This window comes from Cyclospora cayetanensis, unplaced genomic scaffold (genome assembly GCF_002999335.1).
Source record: "Cyclospora cayetanensis isolate NF1_C8 unplaced genomic scaffold, CcayRef3 CcayRef3_contig_68, whole genome shotgun sequence".
Lineage (NCBI taxonomy): Eukaryota > Apicomplexa > Conoidasida > Eucoccidiorida > Eimeriidae > Cyclospora > Cyclospora cayetanensis.
Window position 1 is genome coordinate 148454 of NW_020312678.1, and position 18705 is coordinate 167158.

The 18705-nt window shown below is 53.8% G+C and overlaps 2 protein-coding genes across 2 annotated transcripts; both read left to right on the forward strand.

Annotated features, from left to right (window-relative positions):
• Positions 1-507: 507 nt before the first annotated feature.
• Positions 508-6257, forward strand: LOC113146843. The gene is made up of 10 exons (XM_026335401.1): positions 508-607; positions 916-1119; positions 1327-1568; positions 1872-2082; positions 2243-2481; positions 2737-3302; positions 3512-4127; positions 4430-4648; positions 5062-5934; positions 6081-6257. Exons 2-10 carry the CDS (start codon positions 969-971, stop codon positions 6255-6257), a joined length of 3294 nt encoding a protein of 1097 aa, XP_026191186.1. The 5' UTR covers positions 508-607; positions 916-968.
• A 1135-nt stretch (positions 6258-7392) lies between these two features.
• Positions 7393-16530, forward strand: LOC34623794 (probable NADH dehydrogenase). The gene is made up of 13 exons (XM_026335402.1): positions 7393-7402; positions 7726-7774; positions 9248-9967; positions 10600-10699; positions 11089-11185; positions 11996-12181; positions 12818-12945; positions 13524-13721; positions 14367-14623; positions 15453-15598; positions 15766-15915; positions 16200-16273; positions 16414-16530. Exons 1-13 carry the CDS (start codon positions 7393-7395, stop codon positions 16528-16530), a joined length of 2232 nt encoding a protein of 743 aa, XP_026191187.1.
• Positions 16531-18705: the final 2175 nt, after the last annotated feature.

The following is an 18705-nucleotide window of genomic DNA, read 5'->3' on the forward strand; positions in this document are numbered from 1 at the left end:
CTTAGGGGGACCACCTCCTGCAGAGGGTTGCACAAGCATGGGTGACTTAGCAGCCTCGCAGCAAGAGACAAGGCTGCGTGAGGCCGGGGGGGGGGACCTGACGAGACAGAACCGTGAAGAAGGAGCCATCGAGGAGAGGACGGCAGAGACAGGAGAGGGAAACTGCAGGGGGCCCTCTACAACCACGGCTTCGGATTGCCAAAGCACAAGCGACAGGGATACCGAAGATGGTCTTGATGAGGAGAGCAAGGCACTTAGCAAGGCTGATGGTGATGGGGAGGAACCCCAGCCTCAGCCCGAACGGTATATCAAGGTACTAGTACCAGGTTACGTGGAGTGGAGGCAACGCCAGCTGAAGGAGCTGGGGGGGGGGGGGGCCTTTCTAGTGAGTTCGAGGACTCTTTAGAGTCTCGGAACCAAGGGACGACGGGGGAGGCTGCATGCACAGACTGTGCGTGGGATACTGAGCTTGTCGTTGAGACATCCCGAAAGGGCTTGGGGCGAGAAGTAGTGGTAAACACCAAGCAGTGCAGAGCAGAGCGACCCCTCATCAACACCTGCGTAGAAAGACTGGGGTGGACGCGCGATGACGAGACAAACAACAAAGGTAACAAACAGAGAGAAGGGCAGGAAGGCAGCCGGGAGGACGGGGAGAGGGCATATGTTGTAGACAGCTGCAGGCTCGAGGGTGCTCGCTTGGGGCAGCAGAGTCCTTCGAGGCTTTTGCGGAATGCACGGGGGATAATAGGATAGAAGAGCATGCAGAGAAATGTACCCAAGTGCTGCAGGAGTCAGAGCGGTGACTCTAGGAGCACCTTCCTGTAGGGCGCAGAAGAAGGAGGGGGAGGGAAGGAGGGCTGGACTCTGAGAGTTCAGGTGCTTTGTGCTGGTGTTCGCGCTGTCTCTACATCTCAGGAAACATCATTTGGCTGGGGGGCTCCGTGCCGGACCACGACCATTTGCATTTTATGAGAAACGCACAAGTAGTGAATCGGTTCCCTGGCATGTGGGATATGACAAAGAAGAGGATGCTCTCCAAGATTCTCTACTTCTACCAGGACCTTTTCCCTGAAATCTACGACTTTTCCCCTCCTTGCTGGTCATTTCCTGAGGATCGCGGTGAGCCTGGGCCTTGAAGCCTTTTGTGGGGAATAATAATTCCTCTTGGGAGAGGCAGCGTAGGGGTCCAAACAACAGTCAGAGGAACAAGACACGCATACACATACGTACATGCGTACAGATACATATATATATATATATATCCGCATTCATACCTCCTGGGGAGGCTGACGCTGATTTGTGTGCTGCTTTTTGAATATTGTGCAGCTCGCATAGAAGAGATTTTGCACCCTCGAAACACAGACACATACATTATCAAGCCGGATGGTGGTGCGATGGGCAGTGGAGTGCAACTAGTCTCTCGGTACAAGGATATTGACGCAGTCATTCTGCGGGGCGAGGGGAATTACGTCATGCAAAAATACATTGACAACCCCAGACTCCTTAATAGGCGCAAGTTCGACCTCAGGATTTACGCCGCTATTTACTGCGTTACAAAGCAGCTCAAGGCAAGAAACGCAAACACACCATACGTAGACCCTCAAGCTACAAACCAGTCCTCCCCCAAAGCCTAGCATATACCCAAGTAGAAGGAGTGCAGCGAAGACTTGGTCCCTTGTGAGGGTGTAAGAAGGGGTTCAGAAAGCTGAGGACTGCCCCGAGGAACGCATCATAAGCCTTTCCAGCCAAGACTTGAAAACTTTGTTTCTCGAAGAAGAGTCTTCGTCTTCCCTGCATGTGCTGTTGAATACTTACAAGTGTGTGCACACGGGGAAAGCGACGCTAGTTGATGCTTGTGATTTTTGGTACAGGTCTATGTGTCCAAAGTTGGTATGGCCCGTTTCTGCACTGACGAGTACCGAGCGCCTACCCGAAGGAATCAAGACAATGCATTTATGCATTTAACCAATTATTCCATTAACAAAGAGAACACGAGTTCCTTCATTCGTTCCCCCGACATTCATAGCAACACCAACAGCAAGCGGCTCCTTAAGGACGTTCTTGAGGACCTTAGAGCAGCAGGCAAGTTCTACCACACATGGCCTCGCGCGGCTCCTGAGCTATCTCCACATGCTGCAGCTCTGCATGCAAATGCTATACTGCGACTGGCAAGTCCTTGTTGCGGCTTCCCTAAATCGAATATATGTATGTGTGTGTGTGTTTGCGTGATGTGCATGCGTAGGCGTGAATGTACAGAAGGTGTGGCGCAACATAAAGGACATAACTGTGAAGACCTTCGTCTGTCTGCAGCCTTGGCTGAATTTGAGGTATCGCCATGTTTATAGAGGGGCCAAGCAGCACGAGGCTTCCCGATGCTTTCAATTCCTCGGACTGGATATTCTGTTAGATGAAGACGACAACTGCTGGCTCTTGGAAGTGAACTCGAATCCCTCCCTTCGCATCGATTACTTTGACAGCCAGGTATGCCCCCCCTTTGTAAGGAAGCAAGGCGGCAGTCTCAGAGGGTCTCGGCAAGAGTGGCAGAGCGAACTCGAGGTGGAGGCAAAGGGGGTGCGTAGGCGGGAGGGTTCGCCCCTTGGCGCTTTCGTTCATTACTGAGGCTTTTTTGCGGCTACAAAGGCGGGCTGGCACAATACTGGGGAAATATTTAGAGTGCCTTCCCCGCTGATCACCCCGCCTTGCACTGTTTGTGGGATTATGCGTGCTGGGGCGCAGTACGAAGGCATCGACGTGCAGCTGGAGAGTACAATGGATAGAGCAATCAAAGAGCCTGTTGTTAGCGAGGCCTTAGCCCTTGCCAGCAAGCTGCTGCTTAAGCCGGACCGCAAAAAGCTGCGCGGGGGGGGCAGCGCGTTGGGGAGCGAAGCATCGGCAGGAAAGAGAACGGCTGCGAAGATCCAAGGCAGCCCAACAGCAGCACGTGCAGCTGCTGGGGGTCGCACCACCAAGGCGAAGGGTCAGCCTGCTGTCGGCAGTAGGAGTTCTAAGGCTAAAAAGACAGACGCGGAGACGACTGGAGTCTCCCCGCAAGGCCCAGCGGCACCGGAGTTGCTCGAGACGGTCTCCCCGATCTCTTCCCCAGCATCGCCCTCTGCTAGCGGCTTGCCCATAGATCGTCAAAAGATACTTCGGCAACTATGCTCAGTGCGCGCTGCAACAAAAAAGCCTGAGGTTTGCTCAGAAACCCTGTATACCCCTAAAGCGGCACGATCTACTTTTGTAGTTGGCTTTGTTTTTTCCCTGACTTTGGCCCTATCTTTGGGTCCTTTTATTCCTGCATGGTGAAACAGACTTTGATATTTGCAAGCGTACCAGCCGCCATAGGGTCCTAAGCTTTTCGCTTTGTGTGGGCGCCGCTGCCGATTTGTGTGCAGACCCCCTCGCCTTGCCAAGACACATCTGACAGCGTGGCCCCTCGAGGGGAGGTTTCCCGCAGTCTCCAGCCGTCCCAAGGGATGTCTCTTAGGCGGTGCCTCTCTGTAAGCAACAGCAGTGCTGGTCTGGAGGAGAAAAGACGCGTCCGAAGGGTCAACAGTACTGAGAACCTCTCCTCTCACGGACCCTTGTCGGGAGGAGCGTTGAAGGCAAGGCCTTGCATGACTCCTGCTGTTACTGCTGGAGGGTCAGAGGCCTCCAAGGGATCGCCTAAAGCACCAACGCCTTCCCAGGAAGGCTTTAGCGCTCTTTCGTTGCCTTCTGCAGCTTCGCTGTATAATCGCAGGGCCAAAGCCAGAGATGCTCCTAGGGGGGATGCCCAAGGCGACGTCTCTGATTCGGAGGCAGGAGATCGCATTTGTCCGCAAGTGGACGATGAACTGGTTTCCGCTGCCTATAAGGAGATCGAAAAGTGCATGGAGTGCTTCAACGTGCTGGGCTTGCGCTTCCAAAGAACCTCCATGCTGGCGCTCAAGCAGAACAGCACCTGCAGCAACAGCAGATGGGGAAACTGCGGAGGGCAGCAAGGCGACGAGGCAGCAGCCAACAAAACACAGAGAAAAGCCCCAAAGACCCGCATGCGTGCCCCCTTCAGGCCGTTTCTTAGAAAGGACCGTCATGCGAAGAAGGGAGCGCAGCCCGTCAAGAGTACTTACACCAAGTTGCATAAGGTAATCGGCCTGCCTGCAGTAGCCTTGGTGGCTGCCGTCCTCCAGACTACAGTCGATGTTTCTGCATTTTGAAGCTTTGGGGGCGAAGGTCTATGTGTGACTGTCCTGATTATCTCCGCAACAGCGTCTGTGGCAAAAGCAGCAAACGTCCTACTTTCGCTGAGCCCTTCTCAGCGCTGTGCTCCTCGCGCGTAGTGTGGGCTATTGTGGATCGCCCTCTCAGGAATTTCATTTCTAAATTATGAAACCATTAATTCTGGCAATTCTTTGCATGTGCGCATTTGCCCTGCCTCTGCGAACAGGATATTCTAAAGCCCATGCCTGCGAAAGAGCTGTCTCCCCAGGGCTGCTGGCTGTCTCTGGAGTCGGAGGCCCTAGTGCTTACAGAGCAAACAAGCCTGGTGCGAAGAGTGCAGCTTTTGTTCGAAAGGCTTATCGAGTTTCCCAAACGAATTGCTCTGGAGCGGAGCAGATGGGTGCAAGTCTGCGAAGCCGCGAATTTCAAGGAAGTTGTGCGGAAGGTAAAGGCCACCGGATGATGGGGGCCTATAGGGGGCCTCGTGAATCCTCAGCTGCGCGAAAAGCATGTGCCCAGATAGAGTGGAGCCCTAGAGAGTGGCATGTATCTGCGAGAAGGCAGCGCAGCCGCAGCCTTTTCGCAGAGGAGTAGTGGCCGCAAAAGGTTCAGATGTACGTGTTGCCGCTGTATCGTGTGGCGAGCCGTCCTTCCCCTGCGCACAAGAGCAGCAGCACGGCATGTCTCCCTCCTATCTGTGCTGCTGCGTGCGCCTCTCTCTTCCCGCAGGTTTATGTGGCCATGGAGTCCTCTCAAGTGCGGGGCATCCGAGGGAGCACTCCTCAGCCGCCGTTCACATCCTTCAAGCCATTGCCGCCCACGCAAAGCCCCCCCCCGACGATACCTCTGCGCAGCAAGGCGAGTCGGTCCGGCTCCTTCCACAGGAGCGCAAGTGCAGCTTCTGTGCTGCCGGATTCATCTGACTGCCCAGGATGCACTTCTGCAGCGTTTGGCTTTCATGGCCGTCCAGGGGGCCTCGTGCGGCAGCGCAGCAACGCCAGCGGCACCGCTGTGGGCCTCTCGAATCTCCGAGTGAGCCGCCGTCGACGACTCACCCTGAGCGACCTGGATAGTTTGTTTGTTCAGCAGCTCCAGCAAATGCGCAGGCAGACACAGCTGCAGGATAGTGGCCGAGGGTTGGGCCTGTTGGAATTCGCTCACATGCTCAAGATCCTCGCCGTAATCCTGTACCCGTTTCTGCCCCCGAAGGCCACCCTCGTGGCGCTCTTCCTCGCGGAGACGGGCACGAAGGCTGAGGGCGGCATTGAAGAGGTCGTGGGGGCTCTGGAGAGGGAAGAGCAGCTAGCGCTAGCTCCGGGAGGCGCGGCGGGGGTGCTGGGTGCGGCTGCCTTGGCGCGTGCGCGGTCGTCCGCGCTCAAGGAAACGCTGGCAAAGCAAAGGGAGGAGGGGACTGGAGCGCAGTCGGAGGAGGCCGCTTCGACTGCGTCAAACTTGCCGTCCAGCCAGGATTGCGCAGTGGCGGAGGAAAAGGAGTCCCCAAAGAGGGCTTTGCCCGCGGCGGCTCCCCAGGAAAAAGAGGGGGAGAAGGGTGCTCGGGGGAAGAGTGCGCAGACAGAGTGCAGGGGCCCCTCTTCTCTGCCTGCTGGCGCGCAGCAGGCAACGGAGAAGGTGGCTCCAGGTGCACCTGATTCCCCGGCAAAAGAAGGAGACGGCGGCAAGCAGAGGCCCCCTTCCGAGTGCGCTGCACGCCCTGCAACGGCTGCTGAAGAGGCCATAACCCAGCTCTCTCGGAAAGTTGCGGAGGGGACCTCTCAGCTGAGCATCTTGAACGCGAATGAGCAGCACCTGGAGCGGCATTTGCAGCAGCTGCATGGGCTCCGCCAAGATTACATTGAGCAACAGGGGGCGTTGTTGAGGCAGCGAGGGTTGACGGGCGCTGCTGGCAGCCTCGAGCCTCTCGTGAGAATCGCAAATCTGGAGGATATCTTCGGAGCTCACCAGCAGTACAGCAAGAACCGTCAGCAGCAGCAGCAGGGACGGCTGCGCCGGCAGTCGGGGGGGAGAGAGACAGCTACAACGCTGGAAGCGCTTAACAAGGATCTGAAGGCCTGCGAGGCAGCGATTCGCAGCGGGGCAGAGGAGCTCGAGAAAACGATGCGCGTGCGAGCAGCTGTGGCTGTGCGACACCAACAACACGAAACGGAGCTCCGGCAAATGCGAACGCAGCTGCAGCAGCAGCCCCCCCAGGAGCAGGAGGAGCAGCAGCAGCAGCAGATGCAGCCACGCTCGGGCAGCGACGGCGACCACATCAGTGCCAAACAGGAGCCAGACGGATCCAAAGCCGAGCTGCAAGACCCCGCTAGGAGCCTGAGCGCCTCATCGGAGGGGAGTCTCACGGATCTGGAAAAGCGGTTGCCTCCCACAGGCTCCCCTGAGGGAAAAGCAGCAGCAGCCAGGCGCGAAAGCAGCAAGCCAAGCGGGAAAGGAAGCCTCCAGGATACCAACAACGAGCACTCGACAGAGCTGCGCAGTCTGCCTGCAGAGCGGCGCGATAATTGCGGATCCCATCCCGCAGGTATGGGAAAGGGAGGTTCTCATGTGCAAACTTCGGCAGGAGGTTCTCATGGATGCATGCATCCTCCGAATCTCCCCGAATGGCATGAGCCTTTATGCGCAGCGTGGCCAGACATTAATTCTCAGATATTGGGGACAGTACCGAAAAAGGCGCTTAAGGAGGCTTTCGAGAGGCTCATAGACTTCATGGAATTGAGGCTCGACCTCTTCCACTGTAACGCGCAGTTTGTTGCTCACTGATGCCTTCCTTCCCCAGAGACTCGAGGCTACTTGGGAAGGCTACTGGATTGAGTGCCCTCGCTGGAACGGTCCTTCCTTCGAGGATAGGCTGAGGAGAAACACTCTAGCTTCTGCCGTGAGAAAGGGGGGGAGAGCGGGGGGAAAAAAGGGTCTGTCGAAGGACTTAGTGAGAGCAAGCCTTCGGTGAGAGGCTCCTCCTTACTACAAGGGAGAGGCGTGCAAAGACGTGTGCGTTGTACAAATATTTTCTTTGCGTGGCTGCCGCTCTCCGTGTGTGGGAGCCACATGTGTCACAGCTCCTCAAGTGCTCTTTTGCGCAAGCAGTTACGTGGTTGGCGCTATAGGCGCTGGCTTTCAGTATCGCAGGCTGTACAAGAAGGGAAGTGCTAGAGTAGACAAGTCTGAGCAACTCTCATGCTTCCTAGTCACGATCTGTAGTTTTACTATCTCTGATGCCGCCTGCTGGTAGCCTAGGGGTCCCCTGTGCATGCGATGGTGCCAGAAAACTTTTAAAAGAGACAAGGGACAGTCCAAGTTTTTCAGCCGGCACCGCAAGGCTTCCTACCTCTGCGATGGCATCTACTGTTCGTGGTAGTGTGCAGGATCGTCAATCACACCATAGTATCCAAGGGGGAACTGTGTCCTCGCCTTCTGCCGCAGAAGTGTCGCTGGACGCACTGAATGCATGCACTTGCGAGACACGCAAAGCAGTGGGGGCAGGAAGACAGATGGCAAGGGAGACTTAAGGCGCTGGCTCAAAGTGTCTCCTCTCCCGTCCTTCATCCGCTAGGCTGCAGTGATCTGACGATGCCGAAAGATTGATATCTGTTCTGCGCTTTCCCACAAGCTGCATGTATATATATATGTAGCTTGTTTTTTTTGTTGCTTGTTACCGGTGTGTGTGCATGCAATCAGGAGCGGCTCACCAGCAAGACACATACGCATACACACACACACGTGGTCACCCTGCCTAACGATATATGAACTCCCTAAATAGAACGACAAGGGCGTTTCACAGCAAATACGCAAGGCCAGAAGTACCGTTGTCTGCGTGGTGAACTCCTGTGGATTTCCTCTGCCCTTGTGCTTGCAGGCCGAAGTACCGTTTGACTGTTAGCTGCTTGATTGCGAATGCCAACTTAACCCTGATGTGCTCCTCCTGGCTACCTAGAGGCCTTTTCTATAGGCAATTTTAGCAGCAGCAGCGCTTCTGGGCCGTTGCGTCAACGAAAAGCCCCTCAGCTAAGAGGCCCTGTCTTCATTTGGAACGTGCAGGAATAGAAAAAGAGCCACCCGCAGCATCTGCCCCTAGAAAATCGTATAAGGAAGGTCTAAGGGCTCGAAGTGCAGGGAGAACTGCCGCCGCACGGCATTGGGGGGGCCCAAACAACTAGCAAACAGCGAGACATCCACTACGGCAAATTTGTATCTCGTAGAATCTCGACAGCTTTAGTCCTCGAGGATACATTTCCCTCGATCTGGCTAGCCAGCCCTTAGTTAGACGGGGGTAGGAGATCTCCAGCTAAGGGCCTGTTTAAAAAAAGGCACATGCCTCACAGAGGCAGCAAACTGGCCGGCGCTGAGCCTCGTCGCTGCTGCTCAAACAGATGCTGTGTGGTAGCAGATTCGTAAGATCCTCCATCCCGGTGCAGTTGTCGCACAAGCTTCGGTATTTCGTCTCCTGCGCCAGCGCCTCCGTAGGCTGACGGCTAAGTTGGACGGCATAGGGGCCTCTGGCCAGGTGTGAAGGGGGCATGTGGCCCTACCAGTTTAACGCTTGTACGTTTGCGCCGTTTGGATGCGACTACGACTTCATTTCGAAGCGTTATTCAGCGCATCCGCACAAGCCCTTGTGGGGTCGGCCTGTCAACTTACCCAGTGAGTAGCAGGCAACGAAAACTGTGTCCAGTACCCGACACGGACTCGCTGGAAAAGGCAGAGCCTATGTTTCCAAAAAATCAAATCAAGAAGAGCACATGAATGGGTTGCGATGTGTGTATTAGAGGCGAGTTATGCGGCCGTATGCGCGCGCTGGCACGGGGGCTTCCGGGGAGGCGGACGGAGGGAGCCCAGCTTCGTCTGCATGCAAGAATGTCGGATGCGCTGCGATGGTTGTTTTGCCTCACGTTTTCTCTGTTTTTTGCTTGCAGCTTGAACCTTTTTCTGCTGCGTTTCTCCCTCTCTGACCTTTTCCCTAGGACGCTCGGCGAAGGTCTTCCTGCTGCGCACAGCGCCTGTGCGTCTGTCTGTACGGCGCGTGTCGTGTGAGGCGTTTCACCGAAATACCGAATCTCACTGAAGAACAGCCATCGTCTCGACGCGAAGGCACTGGCCTTTTGCAAACTGGGCAGCTTCCTCGCCTCGACAGCTCGCCTCTGGCTGCACCCGCGACTCCGCGGAGAACATCCTCCCCGCTGGCAGAGCGTGGTAGGAGCTTCTCTCCCGTCGTTGAACTTCAGAAGCGCCTTCCCGCCAAAAGAAACAACTGCTTGCTCAGAAAGCTCCTCCGAGGGCAAGCTGCTGCTGCTGCTGCTGCTGCTGCTGCTGCTCCGGAGGCGATTCTCCACACCCCTTCGCTTCCATGGCCGTATAGGACCCCCATTCGAAGACTTGAAGGCACACCACACTCACCTCTTTTCTGCAGACTTTCACGCCTCCCGCCATCCCGACTCTTCCCTCTTGGCTCCTCTGCTCCCTCCTGTGCCGCCATGATGCTTCGCGCAACTTCTGCAGCAGGAGCTGCCCTCGTAACATTGCACTTCCCCCACACTAGCGCCTTGCTCCGGCAAAATCGCTTTTTGACTGCTACTGCGCGAAGCCTTCCCGCGGCAGCTGCGGCAGCAGCAGCAGGAGCCGCTGCCGTTGCGAATCCTGGTACTCTTTCCAAGCCTGACAAGGCAGCTTCGCATGCAGGGGACAAACAACACGTGGTGGTGCTCGGCACAGGATGGGCTGCAATCAGCTTCTTTCGGAGCTTAGATCCCTCCAAGTCAGTCTGCTCGATCTGCTGCCGCTGGTGCTGCCGCAGAGCAGCTGCAACACTAGCTCTACTACTGCTCTGCTGCAAAGCAGCACCAACAGCAGCAACAATAGCTCTCCCATTGCCGTCTTCCTAGACTTGCACAATTTTGCTTTAGGATGTGTGTTGCATGTCGCCTTTCGCCTCTCTTCTTCACCTGCACGGCCCCTCGACAAACACCCCTACATCTCCCTCCCTTCTCGCCTTGCTTCTCTAGCACACCTTGACGTGCATACATACACACCTATACACACACACACACAGAGACACATTCAGATAGACAATCTTGCCGCTGCTGGCTCTCCCTGCTGCACTTCCGTCTGCATCCCCTTGAGTAGTCTTCCTTGCAGGGGATTTCCTGCTCTTGCAAAATGCTGTTGGTGATAGTTCACAACGCTTCTTGTCCTCACATCGGAATGCGCAGCACTCACTCCTCTTCTCACGTAGCTCTCCCCATTTTTCCCCTCCCCATACAAACATGCCTCTCCCTCTCTCTGATCTCCCGCCAATGCAGCCCTCGCTGCGCATCTACTTGCCGCTTTTATACCTCAAAGTGATCCTACGAGTCTCCCTTGCCTGGCGCCTTGAGCACACTGCCGCAGGTTTGAAGTGACAGTGGTATCGCCACGTAACTACTTTACCTTTACGCCTCTACTTCCCAGCGTCTGTGCTGGCACTCTCACGGCGCAAAGCTGCATCGAGGTTAGATCCTTTTCCCTCCTGTAAATGCCCCCTGCCGCCGTTTCTCAGCGTCTCTGTTCTCTCTATATCTCTATCGCTATCTCTCTCTCCAAATGTATGTATGTATGTATCTATGCGTATATGTACATATATATATTTATGTTCAAGTGTCTCTCTCTCTATACACATATGTATATGTATATACATATATTAATGTATTGCGCTCTTGGACCCTGTATTGTTCTCTATCTCTCTCTCTCGGCTGCTATCAACCTACCACTCTCTCAGCCCGTGCTGATTCTCACCCTCCATTTTAACCTGTTTTTCGAGATGTCGTCGGCAGCTCCGATTGATTTCATTATTTATGAGATGCGTGTGCTTTCGTGCGCTGCATCCTGCTGCTCCTTTAGCCAATCCGAGGCTTTTCGCGGGATCGTCGAGGACGCCGTTTGCTAAATTTCTACGAGGCGCATGCGACAGACGTGGATTTTGTCAACAAGCGTGTTTGTGAGACTTCCAGAGCACCCTTCGACACCTCTGAGCAGGCGCAACATCGCTTGAAATACCAACTAAAATACATGATAACTGCCTCTTTAGACAGCACACATGCCTCCCGCATCCATCCCGCCGATGCTCGCTCTCCCCCTCTTCTTCACCAAATAGAGATAGATCCAAATAGCAGACGAGGGAAGGGGAAGGAAGCAGTAGGCCTTCTTGCGGCATTCGATATGGATAGCGCATGTTACATGCATGTCATTCTTCTCTCGCTGCTATTTCTTCCCCCGCTGCTTCTTCTTCTCTCACTGCTATTTCTTCCCCCGCTGCTATATCTTCTCCCGCTGCTATATCTTCTCTCACTGCTATTTCTTCCCCCGCTGCTTCTTCTTCTCCCGCTGCTTCTTCTTCTCTCGCTGCTTCTTCTTCTCTCGCTGCTGTTTCTTCTCCTGCTGCTATATCTTCTCCCGCTGCTATTTCTTCCCCCGCTGCTTCTTCTTCTCCCTCTGCTATATCTTCTCTCGCTGCTTCTTCTTCTCTCGCTGCTCTTTCTTCTCTCGCTGCTTCTTCTTCTCTCGCTGCTGTTTCTTCTCCTGCTGCTATTTTTTCTCCCGCTGCTATATCTTCTCCCGCTGCTATTTCTTCTCCCGCTGCTATTTCTTCTCCCTCTGCTTCTTCTTCTCCCCCCTGTCCATGTAATCGTGCTCTTCTTGCTTGTGCCTCTCTTCCGAGCTGTCTTGACACTGCCTTCCTTCTGTGCTGCACCTCCTGGTCGTTGGAGTCGATAATTTTGCCCATGTCTGACCTGCTGCCTCTCTCCAGCCTGCGCAAGTTCTTCCTCGCAATTCAAGCTGGAATACGACAAGCTCGTCATCGCGGTTGGTGGAGACACCAACACCTTCGGGCTGCCAGGCGTAGAAAAGCATGCATTTTTCCTCAAGGAAGTCGAACATGCCGTGCAGATCAGAAAGCGTGTCATGGCGAATTTTGAAGCCGCAGCTCTCCCCAGTAAGACCTATCTCTGCCAGCTCGACGCATGTCTCTCTTTAGCCACTGACATGTGTAGAGGCTGAAAAGAGGCTTTGCATGCCTGAATCGGCCCTTTCAGACCGTATTGCTTCTTTAGAGACGGAAGGAACGCGACTCCAACTGGGAGGGGAGGCAGAAAAAGTTGCAAATCGCAGGGAGAAGAAGCGAGGCCTCTTTTTCTGCGTCTCAGCCGGATTATTTTTTCTGTGCATCTCATGGCGTGGTTCTGTTTGCGCTTGCCCCTCCTACTGCGCTCGTTGTTGACGGGGAGGGGGGAAGAAGCTGCAAATCTTCATTTCACTCAGCTTCCTGTACCTCTCTCCTGACGGCCTGCCTCCCGCTGCCAGTGTTAAGGCTTCCGCCTCTGCTTCCGAGCTCCCTCACGTTGTGCCTCTGCTGCAACATCCCTTTCTGTCTCTCGGAACGATTCTGGTTTGTCTTAAGGAGCAGCATCGTGCGTGTGTCATGAATCTGGTGCTATCAATCCGCTGACCTCACCGGCTAACAGAGGAAACGGCATTTTGTGTCGTGCCTTACTTAGCCCTTCCTCCGCTTCCTGCCTCGAGCAGCTGTTTGATCTCCCGTGAATTTCCGACTGTCTCTTGTGCTCCTCAGCAACGTCTCCTCAAGAGAGGGAACGCCTCTTGCACTTTGTAGTGGTGGGGGGAGGCCCTACGGGTGTAGAAACGGCTGCTGAATTCGCGGATTTTGTTCGCGAGGATATGAAAAAATTCTTTCCAGAGGTATGTATCCTATGAAATGCATTTCTCGCCGCCTTGACTTCGCCCCTGGAGCAGGCCTTGTCTATTTACCCTCTTTGCACGCTTCTCCATAGAGAGTCGTGTTTCTCTCTGTCTTTCTGTTTGTCTTCGTCTGTCTCTTTGTCTGTCTCTCTCTCCATTTGTCTATCTTTCTCCGTCTCTGTGTCTCTCTGTCTGTCTCTTTGTCTCTCTCTCTCTGTCTGTCTCTGTGTCTATTTGTCTCTCTCTTTGTCTGTCTCTTTGTCTCTCTGTCTGTCTCTCTCTCTCTCGGGTGTACGGCATCTCTGCGTTCCCCTTTCTTCATTTTCGCTGCCGAAAAAGGCTGTCTTCTGTAGATCCGCCTCGCCAGCTGAGCGGCTTTTTAGAAAGGCAGGCCTCTAAAGGCTTTTTGCGCATACTCTTTGTGTGTTATTCATTGCTCCTCCCTCTCTGCTCTCTTCCTCATTCCCTTGGGAAGCCTACAGTCTTTTTTAGACTGTCCGGTGAGCCCGCACAAACAGTGCAGCGAGAGATGGCGTTGAAGCGCTGCCTTCCCGCATGCGGTGTGGTTTCAATTTCAGCTGATGCCCAGTGTCGCGATTACGCTGATCGAGGGGGGTCCTCGGCTGCTGCCTTCGTATGCTCCCGAGGTTGGAGAATACGCGCAGAAAGTGCTACAAGGAACGCTGGGTGTCCGTCTACTTCTTCAACACCAAGTGACTGCCGTGGATGAGCTCACACTCGCATGCAAATCAACAAACGGCGGAAACAATGAGACAGTACGCCTCTTGCGATGCGCGCAGTGCACGACAGTCTTTGAACATTTACCGGCTTGTCTTTCTGATGCTTTCTCTCGCTTACGCCAGGTTTCTTCCTTCTAGAGATACTACACACTGCCCATCTTTCCGTGTACCCCGAAGCCCGCCTTCAACACAATCCGCAGGCTCACTCGCTTTCGCTCTTCCTTACTGGCAGTCTGTGTGTTTGTAATGCTCTTTAATCATATTCTCTCTTTCTCTCGCTTTCTTCAGAGCCGTTGAATTCTCTCTTTCTTGCTTTCTCTAGAGCTGTTTAATTATCTCTCTCTTTCTCTCTCTTGCTTTCTCTAGAGCTTTCTAATTGTTTTTTCTCATGAAAGCATTTTCTTTCCTGTCGCGCGATCTCTGTAGAGCTTTTATCTGAATACATATGTATACAGATATAGATATATATCTCAATGGATCTGTTTTCCCCTCTCTTTCTCTCTCCTTTTTTCTCGCTCTCTCGAGAAGTGGGGTTGTTCCTTCTTGCCGCGCGGTGCTTTTTACTGCCTCGAGAAGCGGCTGCTTTTTGCCCGAGCGCGTTCGAAAATTCAACGTCGTGCAGTCGTGTGAGGATCACCAAGTCCCCGTGCATTCCCAAGTGTGCTCGACGTGTACGTACAGCCGAGGGTTGTTCAGCACGGCTTTGTGCTATGGGCTAGTGGTGTCGGTCAAGTGCCCTTCGTTCGCAAGCTCATCAAGGAAAGATTGGAAGCTGCCAGTCGGGAAGGATGGATGCCTGCGGTGCCTCTAAGGGCCCTTCCCGTCGACGAGTGCTTGAAGGTGTGGGGAATTCCCGATGTTTTCGCCTTGGGCGACTGCGCGCAAATATTCCCCAGAAGTCTTGCAGCAGCAGCGGACGAACTGTGGACTCGCCCTGGGTAAGCAGCCGACAAGCGAACGAGATGCTGCATGCACGACGGGCAGTTGAAATGCAAAAAAGGCTCAGGTGGACAGGAATGACAAGCCGAATCGCCGCTTTCACACAGAACTGGCCAGCGACAGTAGACTCCCAGCAGGTTCTTCCAAGTGCTCCTCGGCATGCACATGCAGATCTCTGCAGTTATTAGGTTTTTATGTAGATAGTCCTACATTAAAAGATTCTTTGTACTACATTTTGTTTTACCATTCCTAGGTCTAATACTTGCTGTGTTACATACTTTCTATCTACATCTAAATGGATCTAGTAATCCACTAGGTACAGAAACTGCTTTAAAAATTCTATCCATCTTCGTGTCTATGCGTTCCTTCTTATTGGTGTTTCTCTCTCTCTATATATATACATGTGTATATTACTGTTGCACAAATGTCAAGACCCTGTGATGCGCAATTTTCACCAGTGAGTGCGAAATCACGACATACATGTACATATGCACATGTACCTCGGTGCATCTGGATACAGTCTCATAGTATGTTTACATGTATATCGCTGTAGTATATACATACAAACATGCATACATATATATATGGAAGGCTTTTGCATGCATGGTGTTGTGTATTGTTGTCTTTCAAACTACATGTTTAACAATAGAGGGAAAGACGCGGTTGTGACCAAATGCCTGTACAGCAGCACGGCAAGTCGCTAGGTGCAAGGCTCTTCGATTGGTCTACTCCCTTTGCAAGGCTTCCTCCTCCGTCCATGTGAACTTTTCTAGGGAACGCAAACTGGGAATATTCTGTTTTTCTCTTGCTGTGGGGGTTTGCGTTTAGCTGTTGTGATGCGTCTCTCGCTTGGTTGCGCGGGGAGGTTCCCCGCCTTGCTCGGCGTTTCCCGCAGCTGAATCCGCTCAAGTTTGATCTGTCTAAAGAAGCTGCGGGGAACGTCTTGACGAAGGATCAGTTCAAGGCGCTTCTTGGTGTGTTGCGGCTTTGAGATGCGGATTATTCCTGTGGCACAATCGATGATGCCCACAAGTAGCGACGGGAGGAGGGATGCTTGATGCACAGAGGGATGCTGACGTGCTTGTTTCTGCTGATGCTGTTGCTGTCGTTTTTGCTCATGCTGTTGCGTCTTTGCCTCCAGAACGTATAGACACCGCGTACCGCTCTCCCGTTCCCACGGCTCAGAACGCACGCCAGGCCGGGGTGTACTTAGCCAAGGCGTTCAACAACGGAATGGGGGCAGAGACACCGGCTTTCTGCGAAGAATGGAAAGGATCTCTCGCCTATGTTGGTACATCCGGCGGGCAGGGGGGGTGTTTCTTGGGTGTGTTTCTTGTGTGTGTTCATGCCTGCTGTCTAGACACCCGGAAGAACATGCGGGCGTTCTATCGCTTTTGCCGCTGCCTACGCATAGCTATCATGCATATAGATAGTTTTTATGTTGATTTTTTGCACTGTTGCGCGCGCGATCTCGTCTGGAGTCATGCTGGTGTGTGTGTACAAGCAGTTCGTCAGGTGCGTATCCCTCAACTCAGGAGTTGCCCTCTGTTGTGTGTGTTGGGTGTAACTATGCAGGGAATCACAATGCGATTGCTCAATTGCCAGGGTATATCGTGAAGGGCGGCTGGCTGTCCTTGCCTCTGTGGAAGGTGAGGATACTCCGGATAGCGGGTGTTTTTTTGCCGCTTTTTCGGTTTTTTTGCGATGGGCGTGATTTTTCTGAGTGCCGTCTTGCAAGCTTCGCAGCTAAACGAACTTCCTGCGGGTGCGACGGTGCCGGCTGTCTCAGGCGGTTTACGTCCAAATGCAGCTGACGTGGCGAATCCGACTGATATGCTGTTTCGACTGGCTAAAGACCTTCTTCGCGGGCAGAGATGTCGGGAGAGAGCACAGCTATTACAAGTAGAAGGCGTGCTTGCCGTTCTGGGGTACTGGCGAGTGGTGGGTGAAGGTCGGAGAAGGCCATATTCCCCCTAGAGGGGCTCTTGTGCGCCTTCCCCAAGGGGGTTCCCCTGCTGCAGCCGCGTTCAGACAAGAGTTTGCAAGGCTTAAGTCTGCAGGCAAGAAGGGGAAAGCAGGGTGGGCAGACTCACTCACATTTTTTAACAGCGTTATATAAAAATATATACCTCTATATAGTACCAGCGGCCGCTGAGCAAGCCCACCCGTCAGCACCCTACAGCGTTGTCTACGCTGCATCCTTGAATCGAAGACGAAGGAAGAGATGCACGTGATGCATGTGCCTGTCTCAAACAGGCACACACAGAGAGCGCGCATGCAAGGGGCACGAGCGCACTTGACTGCTCCAGCGGCTGCAGCATGGGATGTCTTATTTGCGAGAAGAAATCTTGCCCCTAAGAGTTCCTCTCTCTCTCTCTTTCTGTCGTTCTCGCGCTGCTCCGTCCGTCTCTTTCTCTCTCTCTCTCTTGCCTTCTGGTAAACTCCCTGTTTTTCCGGATCCTTTCTGGCAGGGAATGTGGGTGCCAGTGGAGGTGAGGCTCCTCTGTACACGAGGCTGTATATAGACGTCTGTTATGTGACTTTGGAGCGCAAGGAAAGAACGCTATCAAGCAGCGGTGCTTCCTTGTGATGGACAGCCGCACACGGCATTTCGCGCTGCTGCCTCGGAAGAAGTAGTTGGCGAAAAAACTGCTGGGAAAGAAACAGCTGGCGAAAAAACTGCTGTGTTGATCCTAGGCGGCCGTCAGTCAGAGGCTTCTTGGGGGTTGCATCTGAGAGCTTTGGGAGGTTGCGAATTGCCTATCGCGAGCTGTGATAAATGAGAAAAATGTTTCGTTGCGACGTTTCGCAAACGTTCCCCTCCCCCGTCGTACTTGAGGCACACATGACGGATGTATCACGGAGGGGGTCTAAGCGGATCAGTGCATCGCTCCGGCAATGCCAAGGGGATTTTCTGTGTGTTGTATCTGGCTTCTTGGAAGACTTCTGCCGTGCCTTGAGATCTCGTCTCTTGGCGTTAAACCGCGTGTTCGCTTGCCCAGAGGCAGCCGCATCCGAAACATGGCAAGCCTCCCACGCTTATCTCCGCAAACCTCCTTCCCCTCCCCCTCCTTCACCCCCAAAGTTGTGTTTCTCTGAGCCGCTGCGGGAAGTTGCAGTCTTGTTTCTTAAAAGCTTTGCCGGGGCGAAGGGAAGGGGGGAGATCCATGCTGTTGCACTCCGCAGTGCAAGACATCGCATGCATGACGAGGCACAACACACCGCGTTTCTCAACAGCAAGGCTTATTTCTGCATCCCCGTTATATCGAGGCTTGGGCATGACGAAGCTCGTCATGGAAAGGGAATTTCAAAGGCGAACGCACAGATATATATATACATATATATGCTTGAGGACTGCTCTCCCAGCCTTTCACTGTCAATGCAGCCGATGTGTTGCGTCTCTACGGAGTCAGCAAGGGCCCAAGGCACGGCTGCTGCCTTAGGTAGGTATGCGATGCTCACGAAGGGGAGGGGGAGTCGCAGTGGTGCTCTATGAACGAAAGGCTTGAAGGCTTCTTTCCATCTGGTTCTGTCCGCTGCTGCTCTCCTGCTGCTCCCGATGCGATGAGAGAGCGCTTTCTGCCGCTGTGACACGCCATCCCGATTGTAGCTTTCCCCGTAAATCCTTTGATCGCCTCTTGGCGCATCTAAGAGGCATCAACGCGGCAGTGGGGAAAGTTTGCTGTTTGTAGAACCAGGTGACACTGTCCAAGGGCCCTCCGCATGCAAACAAAAGCCTCATGAAACGCGGCACGTTGCACGCGCATAGCACGAGAAATATGGGGACCCTTCTCGCTGTATTACGTCTGCTGTTGCATCGTCGCGAATTTGTCGGCACAGAAACCGAATCGCTTCTACGGCTTTAAGCGGGGACATACCTTACGGCAGTCCCTACATGAATTCGATAGAATGATCTGGAGTGCATTTCCAGAGCGCTGTCTTGCCGTGGTGCCCAGCCGCTTCCCTCGGAGTTATGACGCGAGGGAGAGAAACGGCTGGCAGTGGCGTTTGCGACGCCTTCTAAAAACTGCGAGCATTCACAGCAAGTCGCCCATAGAGCTTGTCTAGCGCACGGGCGACG